General features: G+C 45.4%; 1 protein-coding gene across 1 annotated transcript; it reads left to right on the top strand.

Annotated features, from left to right (window-relative positions):
* The first annotated feature begins 80 nt into the window (after nucleotides 1-80).
* Nucleotides 81-13825, top strand: LOC119651321 (digestive organ expansion factor homolog). The gene is made up of 4 exons (XM_038054854.1): nucleotides 81-553; nucleotides 11273-12319; nucleotides 12386-12984; nucleotides 13186-13825. The coding sequence occupies exons 1-4, from the start codon at nucleotides 259-261 to the stop codon at nucleotides 13732-13734; spliced, it is 2490 nt and encodes an 829-aa protein (XP_037910782.1). The 5' UTR covers nucleotides 81-258; the 3' UTR covers nucleotides 13735-13825.
* The last annotated feature ends 3541 nt before the right edge of the window (nucleotides 13826-17366 follow it).

Raw genomic sequence — 17366 nt, 5'->3', positions numbered from 1 at the left:
AAAATAAGAATGAAATTTATATTTTTAAGTTTTTTGGCTTCAAATAAAAAATTGAAAAAACTAAAGCGAAATCTAACTGGTCTCAGGAAGGCGCATTTTAAATAATCTTTGGAAAACATCCTTTCATCCACCCCCCTTTCACACACACAAACACATTCTCAATCCCAATAACACGTGCTTCTGAACTGTCAATCGCAACTCTAGCACCACAGAAAAGTGTAAATAAACCGCGGCACTCGTTCACCCGCTTAAACCAAGATGCCTCGTTTTAAGAAAAACAACCCAAGACATCGCGGTAAAAAGTTCTATGGACCAAATAAAAAGATCAAGAAATTACAACCGGCGGACTTCGATAGGAAAAAGAAAAACGCGAAGTTCATTAAGCGTAGCAAGGAAGCGGAAGAGGCTCAACGGAGGCAGAAGTTAGTCGAGGATAAGTACAGATCGAAGAGCACTAAGCCTGTGGAGGAGTTCGATGACTCGATGTCAGAAACTGAGGAGCATGTGAATCCATTTGATCAACTGGTGGCCGGATTTCGGCAAAATAATGAAGGTATGTGGGGTAGAATCGGGACCTGTTCGGTTCCAAAAAGTTGATTTTTATCAAATCTCCCAAGTTCATTGCTCAGCTTCTCATGGAGTGGTAAAATGAACGTTTTGCCCTTGTTCCCTGACTAGGTTTTAGGTGCATTCGACTTTTCCTTATGAAGCAAATGTTCCTTTTCCTCATTCCATTCATCCATTCCATCTTACCTTCTGGTTTTTTCCTGTCCTTTCCTCGACTGAATAAAATTCTGGTCTTTCTTGTGAGTATCGTGGATTTTGTTTTGAGATTTGAAGGTTGCTAAATAACTCATCTGATGCTGCTTCACGTCTGCTGTGGGAGAAGCGTGACTTCCAGTACAGCTGAAGAAGCATCAACAAAAGTGGCGACAGATAGAAATCGCTCCTTTTTAAGTTAGATATTATTCGCACCCTCGATTATATAGAAAGAAGCGATTTTCATCTGCTGCTACTTTCAGTCACGCTTCTCCTAGAGGCGAGACAGCGTCTGATGCGTTACTTCTGCCCTGAATGAAACCACTACCCATTCCTTCTAGCAAGGAGCAGCTGTCGGCGCAGATTCTAGCCGCGATTTCCTAAGTATTATTGGAACAATCAGTTCTACGCCGACCGATTCACCTCCAAATCATTTGGAGGTGAGGCGAAAAGAAGTGGATGTCGCGTCTACTCGATGCCATTGCAGCGTGAAAGGACATACTCCTTTGTAATTACCAAAAAAGAAGAATGGTCGATAACTGGCAACGAGTGTTTTGGGATTACAGATCTATTAATCTTTACCAATGCCTCACCCATGCCGCCTTCCATCGGGCGCAGGGGTGTTTCTTTTTGGCTAACCATATCCAGATTCCTACGATAACCGCCCAGGGCATGATTATTAGTAGCCTTTCCCCAGCACAACCGTGGGAATATATGGTTCGAACTCATTCATCATCATCATCAACGACGCAACAACCGGTATCCCGTCTTTTTGCCACCATGTATTTTATCTTGCCTTTATTGATGTGCAGCCCAAGATCTCGCGCCGTCTGCGCGATCTGGATGAAGGCAGTTTGTACGTCTCGGGTCGTTCTTCCCATGATGTTGATATCGTCAGCATACGCCAGTATTTTGGTGGACTTAAGAGGATCGTACCCCTTGCATTTACCTCAGCGTCACGGATCACTTTCTCCAGGGCCAGATTAAGAGGACGCATGATAGGGCATCCCTTTGTCGTAGACCGTTGTTGATTTCGAATGGTCTTGAGAGTGATCCTGCTGCTGCTTTTATCTGATCTCGGACATTAGTCAGGGTCAGCTTAGTCAGTCTTATCATTCGGATACCGAGTTCTTTCGTGGCCGTGTACAGTTTTACCCTGGCTATGCTATTATAGGTGGCCTTTAAGTTGGTGGAAAGATGGTGCAACTGATGGCCATATTCCAGCAGTTTTTCCACCGCTTATCGCAGACTGAAAGTCTGATCTGTTGCTGATTTGCCTGGAATGAAGCCGGGACCAATGATATTCTGGGCGTATGGGGCTGTCCAGCCTAGCAAGATATCGGAGAATATCTTATAGATGGCACTCAGCAACGTGATACCTCTGCAATTGCTGCACTGCGTGATATTCCCCTTTTTATGTATGGGACAGATAATGCCTCTTTGTCAGTTGTCAGGCATTGGTTCGCTGTCTCAAACCTTGAGAGTCAGTTGATGAGCCGCTTTGTGTAATTGGTCGCCTCCATATTTAACCAATTCGGCTGTAATTCCATCGGTTCCTGGCGGCTTATGGTTTTAAGCTGATGAACTGCACGGACTGTTTCTTCTATGCTAGGTGGTGGCAACATTTGTCCGTCGTCTTCAGTTGGTAAGAACTCCAACTCGCCGATATTTTGATTGTTGAGCAGTTCATCAAAATACTCAGTACTCGCTTCTCCACGCGATGGAATTTGTGATAGGCATCTGCGCGTGCGCGCGTTCTTCCAGAGTGCAGCATTGCCCGGTATGCAGTATTGTTCCGTTCCGTAGCTAGCTTACACTCATTGTCGAACCAGCCGTTCCGATTTTTTTTTGCGACTGGGACCAAGGATGTTTGCGGCCGTATTAATGATAACGCTCTTCAGGTGGTTGTGAATATCATTTGTTGATGCCTCAACTCTAGGACATCTGCTAGCTGTGGTTATTGAGGCATCCATTTCCCCCTTATAGGTATTGCGGAAAGCTGTGTTGTGGATGGCTTCAGTATTAACTCTCACCTGATTGTCAGAGGGGTTTCTAGGCGAAGTTGTTATTCGAGCTCGGAGCACCATGTAAACGAGATAGTGATCGGAGTCTATATTGGCCCTCTTATATGTTCTGACATTCATCAAGGCTGAGAGGTGGCGGCATTCAATCAACACGTGGTCAATTTGGAGAGGGAGAGGCCCACGTATGTTTGTGGTCGCTTTCCGCGCAAACTAGGCACTTCCAATAACCATTTCGTGCGATACTGCTATCTGAATAATCCGCAGTTCGTTATCATTGGTATCCTTATGTAAGCTATGGTAGCCGACGTATCGTCTGAATACGGGCTCCGTCTCTACTTGACTGTTCAAATCTCCAAGTATGGTCTTGATATCATACTTGGGACAGTCTTCGAGCGTCCGCTCAACAGCCTCGTAGAAGGTATCTTTCTCCGGCTCTACAGTCTCCTCTATAGAGACGCAGCAGGTTTCATTTTTTGGCTTACTAAGAAATCTACTCCGAGCAGATGGTTTACTGGATTGTCGCTGTAATATATGGTGTAGTGGCTCTTCTCCAGAAAACCGGTCCCTATCCAACGCATCTTTTGCAACGCTGTAACAACCCTCCAGACTACGATTGGTTCCTCGACAATGCAAAGGTGTGTAGGGTCCGCAGAATGCTTGCTTTCTTCAACATGAGCGAGAATTCCAACGATATAAGTAGGACATTCTGGACCGAAATAAGATAGTGGGATCACCAACGGAGACCCATGCCCACATGCCTCTAGGGATAGCCGTCACTCCACAGTCTAAGACAACGCCGATAAGGAGGCGGCGGCGCTCCTCAAATGCATAAATTGTGGCCAACTGGGTCACCTAGTCAATTTTTCCAAATGCCCCTGTAGGGGGAATCATTTCAACGCAGAGAGGGCAAAAAGCGACCCTCATCTCCACCTTTCTCGGTCACCCCGCTAATTTTTCCAAACGCCCCTGTAGGGGGCATCATTTCAATGGAGAGAAGGCTAAAAGCGACCCTCATCCTCACCCTTCTCGATAAGTTCCCGCCTAGATAGACGCTCCACAGTTCGTCACTCTCCGCTTTCATGATTCTTGTCATTTTCATGTCATTTTCCTCCCTCTGGCCCACAATCTCTGACTTCTATCACACCTACCTTTGTCTCCCCCCTGAAGACAAACCCGAAGTGCACTTACAATTCCTCTTCTAATTGCTAGACAAAAATGAATGAAACCCTCAACGTTAAGCTGCACGTTTTCAGATACATCACATTACACAATGACGTGAGCAGAAGCACAGTCATCCTAGTCAAATCGGGAAGAAATATCATCCCAATGGATTCACTTGCTTCAACCTGCTTGTTAGCAATCATTACCTGTCAGCCACTCCTGATGGCGTCTGTCCTTCGAGTTCTAATCGGCTCGCTCTACTTCCGGCTCGGCACAGGTCATCGCCTCACCTCCTTCCCGTCCGACCTTTAGGAAATCGCAGCCAGTTTTGACGCTTTCCTCGTCAGCAAGGCGCTAGGCATGTAATTTGGAGCGACTGAGTTAACAACGACAACGGCAAAGTCCTCTTCGATTGGTTCCAGTCAGGCTCATTCCTTGGCGTGGACATCATTAATGTGGGAGTCCCAACCTTCCCATGTGGGTCATCATTCCCAGACAGGTGTATAATCTCATCCAATCTTTCAGCGCAATGCTGACCACATTGCCTCCTAGTGTACCGTTACGGTCTTGAATGAAGTGCTCTAACACACTTCAAGGCCCTGATCCAACATGGATTGTTGCGCCAACGATTATTATTATTATTAATCTTTCAGCCTGTGTCACTAGCTGCTCCTCAGTGGCAGCTCATTCTGATAATCATGCCCTTGACCTTTCAATGCATTTACAGCAAATTCTCCCATTTCTCTCCCATTCGTATAAATGCAGATCCTTTAAGCTGATAAATTGCGATGCTTTCGAATGCTACCAATCGAGGGTGCTGGACTCTCCCCTGGATAAAACGCGTATCCATACCAATGAAGAGTTGGTCACTTACATTAGGAAATTTAATTCTGTCCTCGATCGCACAAGCGACAAGCACTGACGCAATACACGCTGCGCGGTTACTCATGGAGAAACACCGTGAGAAGCATCGCCCTCTTTACATTGCCTTTCTGGATCTAGAGAAAGCGTTTGACCGTGTACCACACGAACTCATCTGGTATGCTTTACGACAACACTTCGTGCCAGAAGAACTTGTGCGCTGGGTTCAATTTGTCAAAGGGGCCGAGACAGAAAGCAAAGTCTTTAACTGATTTACAAGAATCGTTTATTTCACGTTTTTAAACACGGAACATATTGTGGTCCATATCGGTCGGCGTCTCGAACTCGACTCCCTGCTACCCATCGTTGTGGTCGCGATTGCTCGTTTGTGACAGTTCGGCCACTCCTGACAAATCGGACTCCTGGCCGGGCACGTTCCCCGGGTCTTCTTCGTTGTCGCTCCCATCGGTATCGTTGTCGAGGAAAGGTGCAGCTGTGCACCACGGTTTAAGATGTTCGGCGTGGAACACCGAATTAAAGCGCCTTTGTCGACGTTGGAGACCTTCGATATCTTCAACGACGTATCGGTCGAACCTTAAGACTTTCGAAATTACATACGGCCCTCGATATCGCGGCTCCAGCTTTCGAGAAAACCCCGTCGAAGAAGCAACGTTGCTAATCACGACCAGATTACCCTCCTGATATTGAGAAGGCTTCTTGCGCTGCCTATCGAATCGCTGCTTCCATTTTGCCTGCTCGGCTTCAATCGCTTTAGTTGCCCTTTCCCGTCGGATATCGATACTTTCTTGTGAACCGTTCGCTTCATCGTGGATGGCTTGTACGAGACGGTTATGAACAACGTCCCGCAATCGAAAATCGAATATGAGATCGTTCGGACTATATTTGGTCGTTGCATTTGTATTGCTGTTCAAAGTCCACTGGATGTCGCGGATAGCTGTGTCCCAATCTGAATCGCTTACACAGCTGGCTCGAAGACATTTGCAAACCGTTTGATTAATTCTTTCAATTGAGCCGTTGGCTCGAGGTGTTCGAACAGCTGTTTGAATGTGTTGGATCCCGTTTAATTTACAGTATTCGGCAAAGTTGTGAGAAGTGAAAGCCGTGCCTCGATCGGTGACGACAACAGCTGGTAGCCCAAAGTACGAAGTCAATTCATTCAACGCTCGTATTACTGGCTGGGTGTTTACGCTACGGACGGCCTTTAAGACTGTAAATTTAGTAAAAGGATCGGTGATTCCCAGGATATATTGATTTCCTCGTGACGTCTTCGGCAGTGGTCCTACATGATCCAGGTGCAATCGCATGAAGGGAATAGGTTTCACAGTGTCGATGTATAGCTGCCCTTCGGCCTTCCCTGTCACCGTCTTATTGTACACGCATTCCATGCATGCTGATATATATGATTTGACATATTTTGTCATTTTCGGGAACCAAAAATCTTTCCTCAATCGATCTAAAGTTTTCTCCGCAGCAAAGTGTCCCATGTCATCGTGGTACGTACGCACTACTCTCCATCGCATTGCCGTCGGTACAACGAATCTCAACTGATCGTCAACTTTGCGGTACAAACGGTTATTTTTGTAAACGTATTCGCGTCGAATCTGTGTCGCTTGTTCAGAGCTCATTCCTTGAAGAACTTTGACAATATTTGCTAACTTCATATCCTGCAGCTGGATGGTCGTCAAGAAATCGTGTTCATCGAGTTCCACCTTAAGGACGAGGTCGGCGACTGTCTTGGTTGGGTTTGGAGGCTCTACGGGTGCTCTGCTCAGAGCGTCTACATGTCGCATGCGGTCAGCACTTCGATGGATGTATTCACAATCGAATTCCTGAAGACGTAGCCACCATCTAGCAATGTGAGGATGTAACGGCGTTTTATTTTTCGTAGATGTTATTGCAGCACAATCAGTAATGACACGAAATCTCTTTCCGATCAAAAACATTCTGAACCGTTCCAGGCTGTCGACTATGGCTAGAACCTCTAGCTCATGACTGTGATATTTCGCTTCGGTCTCCGAGCACTTCCGACTGAAGTACATGACAGGTTTTAACCCGTTGTCGCTCTCTTGAAGTAACACTCCAGCAATTCCATTCGAACTCGCGTCCGTGTGGACTTCGTGCTGTCGCTTGACGTCGTAGATCTCTAAAATCGGTGGATGATAAAGAGCTCTTCGTAAGGTATCGAATGCTTCCTGTTCAAGAAATGTCCATGTAAATGGTTCCGCATCCTTCGTTTTCAGCAATCGAGTTAACGGTAAAGCTATCTGAGCATATCCTTGAACGAATCGTCGAAAGAAACTAGTTAGTCCAAGAAACCGTCGAACCTCGGTTCGATTACTAGGTGTTGGGAATTTCTGGATTGCATCGGTTTTCCCTTCACCGGGTAGAAGACCTTCCTCAGTGATTCGATGTCCCAAAAAGGATACTTCGGTCGCTAAAAATGTACATTTCTTTATATTTAATGTCATACCGATTTCCGCTAATATTCCTAAGAACTCATCCAACGCTTCCAAGCCTTCTTTGATATTTTTGCTCGGTATGATGATTTCGTCAACATAAGATACTACTCGTCGTTTCATTCTCGATGTGATTTTTCGGATTTCTCTTTGGAATTTGAATGGAGCGTTGGTCAATCCAAATGGAGCTACGTTGAATTCATATTGGCCTATATGAGTGGCGAAAGCCGTATACTTTTTCGATGATTCGGCAATCGGGATTTGGTAATATCCTGAAATGAAATCCAGCGTAGTAAAGAAGGAATTTCCGGCCAATTGTGCCACTTGCTCTTCCACACTGGGAACTGGGAATGGTTCCTTCACTGTAATCGCGTTTAATGCTCGATAATCGATACAAAGCCGGTCTGTACCATCTGATTTCGCGACCAGTATGACCGGAGATGAATATTCCGACTCGCTCGGTCGAATTATTCCAGCTTTCAGTAGCTCGTCGATCATTTCTTCCACTTTCAATCGCTTCGGGAACGGAACCTTGTAAGGCTGTCGACTGACTGGTTTGCTGGTTGTAACACGGATTTCCATTTCGGTGGAATTTGAACGACCGATCGTTGATAAATTAGTAGAAAAACACTTATGCCATTTTTCCAATACTTCAAACAGTTGTTCTTTATCGATTGATGATATTGGTCCGGTTCGTATGTTCTCGAATTCCGATTTCATTTTAAATTCACGACCACGAATTGTGCAGCACCTACCTTCTTGCAGTAGAATATCGGTTCCAATGAGTATCGGCTTATCCATCTGCTCGTCGTCCACGATATACAAAACTCCTTCCAGTATCACGTCGTCAATTCTGATTGTTGCAATTATTTTCTTATTGCAAAGGTATACAGCTCCACCGAACCCTTTAAGTTGTTGTGCTGGCTCGAATTGTTTAATCTGTCCAATTCGTTGAGCCTCAGACTGTCTGATCAAAGAACAGCTACTTGCTGAGTCCACAATACACTCAAATTCATCGTCGCCTATTTCCACTGTCTTCGTTAGCAATTTGTTGTCTGTGTGTTGTGCTATACGATTTATTGTCTCTCGGCGGTTGGCTTCTGTTCGCGCGGCTGTCGGGCAGTCATTCTGCACATGGCCAGTTCTATTGCATTTCACGCATCGTGGTCTTCGTTGCGGCTTCGGACAGTTCAACGACAAATGCCCTCTTTCGAAACAATTGTAACATAGCCTCGAGTTTTGATTTGCAGCATTCAGCAGCGGCGGCGATCGGAGTATATTCGTTCGTTCACCCCGAACACTATTGGAACTATCGTTCGTTCCCGGATCGTTCGCTACAAATCGTCGTATGGCCACTAGCATTTCGCTCGGCGTGTTGAAATGCATCGTGGCTATGGCAGTTTGTAATGGTTTCATACAAAGCCCTCGTCGTATGTAATACACGATCGTTTCGTCGTCAAGCTTCGCCCGTCGTCCCATTGCGCAGACGCGGAAAAAATATTCTTCGGTTGTTTCGTTGTGTGCGCGACGGCTGCTATCGAGCCGCTGTCGCATATCTTCTGTCGTAAATCGACTGGGGAAATCTGCAATTAGCGCTTTGGAGAATTCTTCCCACGTTGTAAACGTCGTTTGCAATCCGTCAATCCATCGTTTAGCCGGGCCTTTCAACTTAGCCTGAGCGGCAAACAGAACGAGGTATTCCTCCCAGTGATATACCTGAGCCAATTTTTCAATTCGGTCGATGAATTGTTCGGCTGATGGGGACACATCGTCAAGCGGGTCAAATGTTGGTAGAATCCCGATAACATCTCGTGGTTGAAATACGTATTCCGCGGTCGGTTGACGAGTTGACGTCATCGTCTCGTTGCGCCGTCGTAGTGTCGGCTCGATATCGCCGAAAGCCGTTGAATGAGTCGGTGCGGTAATATTGAATGGTGTGCGTTGATGAGGGGCTTCGGCAATAGCATCGTCGTCCTGGGGTAGGACAGCTGACGGAACGGGTGGAACAGGTGGTACGGGTGGTACACCGACTTGGCCATTTTTAATGGCCGCCATTATTGACGCCACATTTTCCACCAAAGCGGAAACCGTCTGTCGAAGGTCGTCGTCATTGTCCTCGATTTCGTTGTCGGACAATTCGATTTCATCGCTACCTTCACTGTCGATCAACCGCTTCACTAAATCCGGTTTTCGCCCGGCCGATCTCAACTCCCGGTCGCGCAGCAACTTCCGTAATACCGGGCACGTTAAATCTGCGATTGCGAATTTTTGTCGCGGCATTTTGCATTCACCGAAACCGAAAAGGAATATCCCACTTCTGATCTGTCAAAGGGGCCGAGACAGAAAGCAAAGTCTTTAACTGATTTACAAGAATCGTTTATTTCACGTTTTTAAACACGGAACATATTGTGGTCCATATCGGTCGGCGTCTCGAACTCGACTCCCTGCTACCCATCGTTGTGGTCGCGATTGCTCGTTTGTGACAAATTGCTCTACCACCATCCGAAAAGTAAAGTTCGAAGTATGGCGGATATATCAAAACCGCTTCGTGTCTCTGTCGGTGTTCATCAAGGAAGTGCCCTCTCACCACTCCTCTTTGTTCTTGTTATGGACACCGTCACACGGGATATCCAATGTCCAGCGCCCTACACACTGCTTTATGCAGATGATGTTTTCCTAGCATCTGATAGCAAAAATGATCTCGAGCAACTTGTTCAAAAATGGAACGATCGCCTCATGCAACATGGTCTCAGATTGAATTTAAACAAAACTGAAGTTTTGGCGACCAATCCCCATGAAACAGGCACAATCACTGTCAGCGGCAGTGATCTGCCCAGAACTGAGCGATTTAAATACCTCGGGTCAACGCTATCAGCCAATGGAGAACTGCGTTATGAAATTGCTTCACGCATTAACGCAATCTGGATGAAGTGGCGTTCCACAATTGATGTCCTTTGTGATCGACGTATCAACGAACGTCTCAAATCTAAAATTTACCGCAATGTCGTCCGTCCAGTCGCTCTCTATGGTTCTGAGTGTTGGCCGACCATAAAAGACAATGAACGGCGTCTTGCGGTAATGGAGACGAAGATGCTACTTTGGACTAGTGGCGTGACACGTTTAGATCACATCCGAAATGAGGATATCCGCGATCGTTATGGGGTTGCACCGATCGTGGAAAAGTTGCGAGAGAGGCGTCTTCGATGGTATGGTCACGCAATTCGTGCAAACGAGAATTCACTTGCCAAGATTGGTCTGAACATCGAAGTCAATGGTAAACGACCAAAAGGCAGACCTAAGCAATGGTGGCTTGATACGCTGGATGGGGATTTGAAAGTCTCGAGATTGCACCCAGATCATGCATTCGATAGAGCCAAATGGCGAAGCCGATCACGACGAGCCGACCCCGCTTGTGAACGGGACAAAGGCTGAAGAAAAAGAAGAAGAAGCGATTCTTTCTTCGATGCGTTTGTTATGGGCGATATTTTCCCTGTTCAGTTGCTTTGATTGTGGCTTTACGTGCCAGTCATTCATTGAAGTCCAAGGTTGTTTGGGAGCTGAAGTTGGTTGGAGATTTTAGAAGCACGATTGCTGAACTCTTGCTTATCCTCAAGTTATTTGTATTCCTCGAAATAATCTGCGACTTACCTTTTTTTATTATATGCTTGCCTTTTGCTCTCCGTTCTCTAATTAATTTGTTGACAGTGAAGGTCAAACTATTTTGGTCTATCTCAAACATTAACCTGTAGCCCTACACATGTGTGGACCTCTAATCATAAACTGCTATCCAGTGTTCGAGACATATGCCTGGGTCCTGTTCACCAAGTATGTTGATGATGTGCTCTGCCTTCCTCCGGCCTTGTGACTTAGATCTGATTTCACCGGAACTGTGTTAATATTCATAATGCCTTTAGATTATGCTTTGTCCCTCACATTCACTTCTCATGCCTTTTTAGAGATGTACTTTTCTAAAAGCTTTATTTTTTATAGAAAATGGCAAATACAGAGTGATCGACAGTTCGGATGATGAAACTGATGATCAACAGGCTGACTCCGATGAGGAAGATGAAGAAATGGAAGCCGAAGAGATGAGCGAAGAGTCAGATGCATCTATTGATGAAGAAATCGAAGACATTGAAGATCAGGAAGACGAAACTGAAGAAGGAGAAGAAGAAGCTTCAGGCGATGAATTCGAAGATGATATGAGTGATAATTCTGCGGAAGATTCAGATGATGAAAATGATAACAATGATGTCGAAGATGATAGTCTTGCTGCTGACGAAAAAGAACAGCAAATCGAAGAGGAAGAGCTCGATGAAGAAACCGAACGCATAGAAACTAACACCAAATCAAAATCAAACGATCTATTCTCACTACATTTGGACCACGACATTTCATCAGACCTATTTGAATCTTTAGCCGCGAAACCACCGGTAATACGTAAAGATCGTTTAGAGTGGCCGATTCTGGGCAATTTGCAAATAGAAATTCCAACAACGAATAAAACCTCAAAACCAGGCAAGAAGAATTCTCAGCCTCGTTCAAATAAAAAAAGTCTTCTAGATGAAGTAGATGTTTTTGCGACTGAAGGGGAGTTACCTACACTTTTAAGTCATAAAACATTTGATTTCGATAAGTGCAACGTAAAATCCCAACTACAATCCAATTTTACATTTGCGAACAGTGCAAATGCTTCAACCCATATTATAACCCCACTCCAAGCTGAGCTATTCTCCGTGATGAACAACTATCAGGATTTATTCTATCCAAATCGGACACTGCAAAATGGCGAAGAAATCCGTCTATTGTATTCATTGCATGCATTGAATCATATGCTGAAGACGAGAACGAAAATTTTGCACCACAATGCGAAACTTACAGCGGCCGCCAGCAGCAACAAGGAAAATGCAATAGTTCCTGACACATATCGAGATCAAGGACTTGTTCGACCCAAAGTGCTGATTTTGCTTCCCTTCAGAGATTCAGCTTATCGTGTGGTTAATATGTTTGTGAAATTGCTATTTGGAGAGAAAGAGGGTAAGATTTGACATTTTAAGGGTGGAGAAGTATTGCACGTTTTATTTTTGGTTTTCTATCTTCCAGAACACGCGAAGACTAGTGGTGGCGTTATAAATTACAAACGCTTCGAAGAAGAATTCACCGGCGATTCAATTCGCTTCCCTACACACAATCCTAAACCTGAAGATTATGAAAAGACATTTGCCGGCAACACAGATGACACCTTCCGAATCGGCATTTCCTTTACAAAGAAATGCATAAAACTCTACACGGAATTCTACTCGTCCGACATCCTAATAGCTTCACCACTGGGTCTTCGTATGATCATCGGTGCACCAGGCGAGGCAGAGCGTGACTTTGACTTTCTCGCATCCATTGAACTACTCATTCTGGATCAAGCTGAATTATTTCTGGCTCAGAATTGGGATCATCTGCTGCATGTCTTCGATCATCTGCATTTGCAGCCTCAATCTGTTCGCAGCACTGATTTCTCTCGCGTCCGATCGTGGAGTTTGAATGGATGGGCCCGTTTCTATCGACAAACGTTACTCTTCACGTCACATGAGCTTCCAGAATTTCGATCATTGTTTAACAGTCGCTGCGCTAATTATAGAGGCAAAGTGCGTGCTGCTAATCCAATTATCGACGGATCGATTCGGCATGTTATTACACAGATACCACAGGTGCGCTTATTTGTTAACTTTCTTTTGTTTGTATTTATATTACAATGTTCAAGGATATTTGATGCCTTGAATCTTTTGTTTGAATTGCAAATAGAGGCAATAATATCTCGCATTATTTATGAGATGGAGAACGCATTCTAGTACATTTTCATCGTGGATATGTTTACCTCATATCTGTAAACAATTTCCTTCTTTTTACAGGTGTTTCATAAAATTGATGTATCATCCATTGAGTCTTCGTTTGATGTGCGATTCAAGTACTTCATAAATGAAATTCTTCCACAGTTCACCGGCCCCTCAATGGCGCACTGTATGATTTATGTTCCGAGCTATTTCGATTTCGTCCGTTTGAGAAACCATTTCAAAACGGAGACTATGAACTTTGTACAAATCTGTGAATATACCAAGGACGCGAAAATTGCTCGCGCTCGTGATATGTTCTTTCATAGTGCAGCCCATTTCCTACTATATTCAGAACGTGCACATTTCTTCCGACGAACAAGGATTAAGGGTATACGACATTTAATTATGTATCAGCCCCCATTCTGGCCTCATTTGTATTCGGAAATGGTGAACTTAATGCAGGATAGCAATCAAAATCCTCGAGATGGTCTGGAATCATCTATGTCTGTGACGATATTGTATACAAAGTATGACATGTTACAAGTATCAGCTATTATTGGGACGGAACGAGCTGCAAAAATGTTCAAGTCACCGAAGACGACGTGTATGTTTATGACAGGTGACTGAACTTGATGTTTATAGCCACTTTGGTGGAAATAGAAAAGTGATTGTACATAAAACGTTTCTCTAGTTGTAATAAATATGTATTAAGTAATCATTTTAACTGGTTTTTACTTGAATTGTTTCCCATTTACTTTCTCGTTGGTATGTTGTAGTCATCTGCTGCTTGTTTTAATTTTGTCATTATCATCAGAAGATTGGCTGCGAAGTTATTGTACATTGTAATCACCAAAAGGGATTACAAATGGATTGAATTTGAGTGCCGTCTATCACGGCTGTGACGGTACACATAGTTATGTATTTGAAACCTTATGTATATTTCCGGATAGCTGAGTGGTTAGAGCGCAAGGCTGTCTTACGGAAGGTCTTGGTTCAAATCTCACTGGTGGCAGTGGAATTTGTATCGTGATTTGACATCGGATACCAGTCGATTCAGCTGTGAATGAGTACCTGAGTCAAATCAGGGTAATAATCTCGGGCGAGCGCAATGCTGACCACATTGCCTCCTAGTGTACCGTTACGGTCTTGAATGAAGTGCTCTAACACACTTGAAGGCCCTGATCCAACATGGATTGTTGCGCCAACGATTATTATTTCCGAGTTATCACAATCTCGGCAGATGCCGGATTTTACCTAATACTAGTACTAAGTGCCAAGCATTTAGGCTCGGACGATCCTATCTACTTAAAAACTAAAGGGGCACTGGTGGTCTTGGCCGGTGGACCTACCACCGGGAGAATCCGTCGAGTACTCCCCGCAACATCGAGCACGTATGCAGAATGGTGTACTTCTGCATGGTTTGAACCAGACTGTGCGAAAGTCCCAGGACATCAAGGGAAGCCGTGAGGGATTTAGGTACAATACCTGTAGCTGACAATATTATGGGAACTACAACCACCCGCTCGAGACGCCAAATTTTTTTGATTTCCCGAGCCAATGGCTCATAGTTGACCTTCTTCTCCACGTATTTCCATTCAATGTTGCTATTATGGGGGATAGCAACATCAATAATATACGTCAGGCTTGTTGTGTGCGGTATGGCGATCAGTCAGAACTTGCCGGTCCCAATACATGCTGTAAGCAGAACTATCAAGTACTGCTTGCGGCTCATATCGGTAAACCGGACATGTTCTCGTGATCAGCCCATGCTTATATGCAAGGTTTTGATGGATAACCTTAGATACAGCATTATGCCTGGTGATGTATTGCACCGGTGCCATAACAGTACAGCCAGAAATGAGATGGTCCAACGTCTCTAACGCCGAACCACACATTCTGCACTGGTCGTTCTCCACCCGTTCTTTCATGATAAGCTTTTTATTAGCTCGGGTGGCGACCACGCCATCCTGAATGGCACACATTAACCCCTCCGTCTCAACAAAGAGCTCCCCAGCACACAGCCATCTGTTCGACAGATGCAAATCGACAAATGGCTGCCAAAGACAATTCACGTGTTTACCGTGCATTGCCTTCGACTTCCATTCATCGATCCGCTCTTGGTCCGACTTCACCCCACTCAGAGTATTGAAGGATCGATCCTTCAAGTTAAGTAGAGTCAGTCCACAGTCTGCCTTACAGACAGCCGCATGCAAGGGACTCGCCTGCTCTTTGCTGTAAAAATAAGCGCGCAGCGAGTCGACTTGGCGATGATGTTGTGCCTCCACGTCAACCACGCCCCTACCTCCGATGTCACGAAGCAGGTTCATCCGCTCCACGGCAGACTTCGGGTGATGCATTCAGAATTTGGACATAGTTGTCCGTATCCGCCGCTGGACGTTTTCCAGGTCGGTCTTCGTCCACGGCAATATTCCGAATGCATAAGCCAGTGAAGGGATGGCGAATACATTCAACGCGCTTATTTTATTCTTCCCCGAGAGATGCGATTTCAGCACCAGCTTTACACGTCGCAGGAATTCTGACACCAGAGCTTCCTTCAGATCACCAACTCGAGCATGGGTTCCTTGCAGAATTCCTAGGTACTTGTAGAAGTCTGTCTCGGTCATAGCTTCGATGTGGAGGTCACCAATGCTATGTCCGACATGCGGCTCGTGATGACCTTTGCGGATGGCTTGGATTCGACACTTGTCTAATCCAAACTCCATCCGAATATCACGGCTGAACATGTCTATTATTCGCAACAGACTTCTAAGATGGTTGTCAGTACCAGCATACAGCTTGATGTCATCTAGGTACATCAAGTGTGTCAGTTCACACTTAGCACGTAGGCCATACTTTATTGCAAAACCATGCCCTCTAGCATCATTCAGTAGCCATGAAAGGGGTTCAGTGCCATACAAAACCAAAGGGGACTCAACGAATCCCCCTGGAAGATGCCCCTCCGTATATGGATGGGCTCTGAGGTATTAGCACCCTCAGATGTACGCACCGATAAGGTGGTATGCCACCCTTCCATGACTGTCGCCAAAAACTTTATTAGTTTTGGATCAATGCGATACAGATGTAGGATGTCGATTAGCCAGGTATGCGGAACGCTATCAAAAGCCTTGGCATAATCGATATAGCAACTGAAGAGGTTTCTTTGGCCTCTAGTTGCTTGTCCTACAACTACCGAGTCGATAATGAGTTGCTCTTTGCAACCCCTTCTGCTCTTCGGACAGAATGTTGTTGGTCTCGAGGTGCGCATTGATCCTTCCACTAATAATGGACGTGATGAATTTGTAGAGGGTTGGTAAGCAAGTGATCGGTCTTGTGTCTGCGGGGTCCTGCACCGTGTCCTTCTTAGGGATAAGGTAGGTAATCGCCGCAGTGAGGAAAGGTGGAAATTCCTCCGGCCGACTCATGACCTCATTTATACTGCGTGCCAACTGACTGTGTACGCTGGTAAATTTCTTATACCAGAAATTCTGCACCCGATCCAGACCTGGGCCCCTCCAGTTCTTCGAGATGTTTATGGCTCGTCGAACTTCCTCTTCGGTAACCCGCCGACGTTCCAGACGAATTTTCCATGGTGGATCCCTTTTGTCACTCAAACCAATAACACGAAAGCGAATCTTCTGACCGTGCAATCTGATAGCCGCAACTGCACCACAATACACAAGTGATTGTAGTTGCAGCAGCGACATATCAGCACACAGTCGAGATGCAATCTCATCATTGATTTGAGATAGAATTCCCGGAGTTGCTGGAGATGCCTGAATCCTGATCTATGCAAAGGATCCATATCCGAGAATTCTATACACGCTCTTTGGAATTCGTCCCGAACCTCAGCGGAAACCTCAGCTGGACGGTGGGGAAGAGTGCTTCGGCGAGTACTGAAACTGTTACCAGCAGTGCGGCGTGGTGTTGTTGATGCCGCCGTCTCTGCCCTCATCGACTTTCGGTCACCAGTTTCCCCGATAACTTCAAGTCGAACACGTTCCCTGATGGTGGCCGGGATTGTGTCGCTGCGAGTAATAAAGCGGTACTGGTCTGCGACTTGCTGTACAGTCACGTGCGCGAATTGCGGGAAACGCTCGACGAATCTCTGGTGCAACTGTTATTTCGTAGTAGGAGCGGATAATGAAGAGGTTCATTTCTTCAGTCGATTTCATCCGCTTCCTACGCGAACCTTCTGAAGTGGTTGCCAAAGATTGTGGCGAAACAGCTGCAGCAGGCGGAGCTGTGCTCCTGGTCGTCGT

This window comes from Hermetia illucens, chromosome 3 (assembly GCF_905115235.1).
Source record: "Hermetia illucens chromosome 3, iHerIll2.2.curated.20191125, whole genome shotgun sequence".
Classification (NCBI taxonomy): Eukaryota; Metazoa; Arthropoda; class Insecta; order Diptera; family Stratiomyidae; genus Hermetia; species Hermetia illucens.
The sequence above is the reverse complement of the archived record's forward strand: the minus strand, read 5'-3'. Positions and strand labels throughout refer to the sequence as shown.